General features: G+C 33.8%; 1 protein-coding gene across 1 annotated transcript in view; it reads left to right on the top strand.

Annotated features, from left to right (window-relative positions):
• The first annotated feature begins 311 nt into the window (after positions 1-311).
• The window catches only part of LOC108691156 (neuropeptide CCHamide-1 receptor-like), a 5,476-nt gene continuing 3,863 nt past the window's right edge, over positions 312-1,924 (top strand). The window contains exon 1 of the mRNA XM_018198812.1: positions 312-650. Coding sequence (XP_018054301.1) covers positions 312-650 — 339 coding nt within the window. The remainder of the gene's footprint in view (positions 651-1,924) is intronic.

The following is a 1,924-nucleotide window of genomic DNA, read 5'->3' as shown; positions in this document are numbered from 1 at the left end:
AACCTTCAATTATATGGAATATTTATTCACAGAATTTATCCTCGTTATTATCGTATATTTTTAACAGAATATTTCAAACATTATATATTTTATTATGCTCATACGTATATAAAAAAAAACGAAAATAAAGTGTCAAAGAGACACAAATAAATAATAAAGAGCTTCAAGTCTTTTGTACGTAAAAATCTCATTAACGATTCTTTTTATTTTATAGCTGGTGCACGTAACTGTTACTGGCGTTCAAAATTCTAATTTGGACAAAAGAAGAAAAATCAAAATGTAAAGAGGACTATAGAACAACGAAAATAGGAATGGCTACGTCATGGTCATATACAACAAGTACCTCGTCATTCTCCGCGATTATAATGTTAATGATGACAATATTATTAACGCCATTGACACTAACGGCAAATTACACGGAAGCCAGTGACTTTGTTGGCAATACAACAAAAAATATCACTGTCGAGGAAGAAAAATATACGCCATACAGTGAACGACCAGAAACGTACTTTGTACCAATAATCTTTCTTCTGATCTTGCTAATTGGTCTTGTTGGTAATAGCGTGCTTGCTCTTATGATCCTGCGACACACAAACATGAGAAACGTACCTAATATGTACGTCCTTTCGCTGGCACTTGGAGATTTATTAGTACGTAACATTTATATATGTAAATATATGCATTTATGTACAAATTCCTTTTTACAGGAAATCATGTGATGCGTACAAAACTACGTATATGCTGTAAACCATTATTAATTCTTGTATTATCGAAAGTAAAATGTTATAAAATTTTGATATATTACCTCAAATTTTTGACGGATGATAAATTATTATTTCATATTTCTGTCTTTCAGTTCTTTTTAAATTCTAATACAATTCCTCTTTGAAAAAAATACATATAAATTTCACCAAAAATTTTCACTATTGTATAGAAAATTAATAAGATCATTGATAAGAAAATAACCAATATTGTACGCTTGTTTTATAAAATATCAATTTTAACACAAAAAAATGCAACTATGTAGCTATACAAATAAAATGTTTAATTATTTCCACAGTTAAAAAAATTATTGTCAACTTTATATTATAATATGTATATGTAGAGTATTGGGTTCAGGAACAAAAGATAGCACCTCGCTAACAATTCGATACAAGTTCAATATATATTTGCTCACAAACGATTGGCTATCGGCACTCATTACAGTTTTCTTCTCGCGCGGATGATTCTAAAAAAACTCGCTCTTACACATCACAACGCGCAATCTCTTACAACTCTCATAACTCTGTTTCTAGATGATTTCTCGCTCGATTCTATCGAAAACTGCTCACGCTCAAAAATGTTTTTTCTATATTTCGTTCAACGAGTGAATGACCTCGGATCGGACGAAAACTTGTCCGATTTGCGCAGGTCATCATAGCGTTATACAGCGTAAAGTAGGGAGCACAGATTCTTCCATAAAAGGCATAAGAAAATGAACCAATCCTTTATGTTATGGAAAGGAAAGAAATAAAACACTTTGATTGATTCATTTTCTTATGCCTTATGTGTTATGCATTATGCAAGAATCTGTACTCCCCGCTTTACATTGCCTGCTATGCGCAAACCGAGATCGTTCTCTTGAACAGAGTATAGTAATGTTTTCGTCTCTCGAGCTCTAGCGGAAGAAGAAAAAGAATACGCCCTCGCATTCTTCTTCGCATCTAATTCGCGCACCGCGCGCCATACATTCGCACATATGCTGGATTCACACTGGATTCGATGTGCGACGTTCTGCAGCCAATCAGAAAACAGAATTTTATTTCGTATCGATGATACGAAGCAAAATTCTGATCCGACGCACGTCGGATCTAGTGTGAATCCAGCAATACACATGCTGGCACTTCTACCGGCATATTTTCGATAACGTTCGTCTCACGCAACC

This window comes from Atta colombica, unplaced genomic scaffold (genome assembly GCF_001594045.1).
Source record: "Atta colombica isolate Treedump-2 unplaced genomic scaffold, Acol1.0 scaffold41, whole genome shotgun sequence".
Lineage (NCBI taxonomy): Eukaryota > Metazoa > Arthropoda > Insecta > Hymenoptera > Formicidae > Atta > Atta colombica.
The sequence above is the reverse complement of the archived record's forward strand: the minus strand, read 5'-3'. Positions and strand labels throughout refer to the sequence as shown.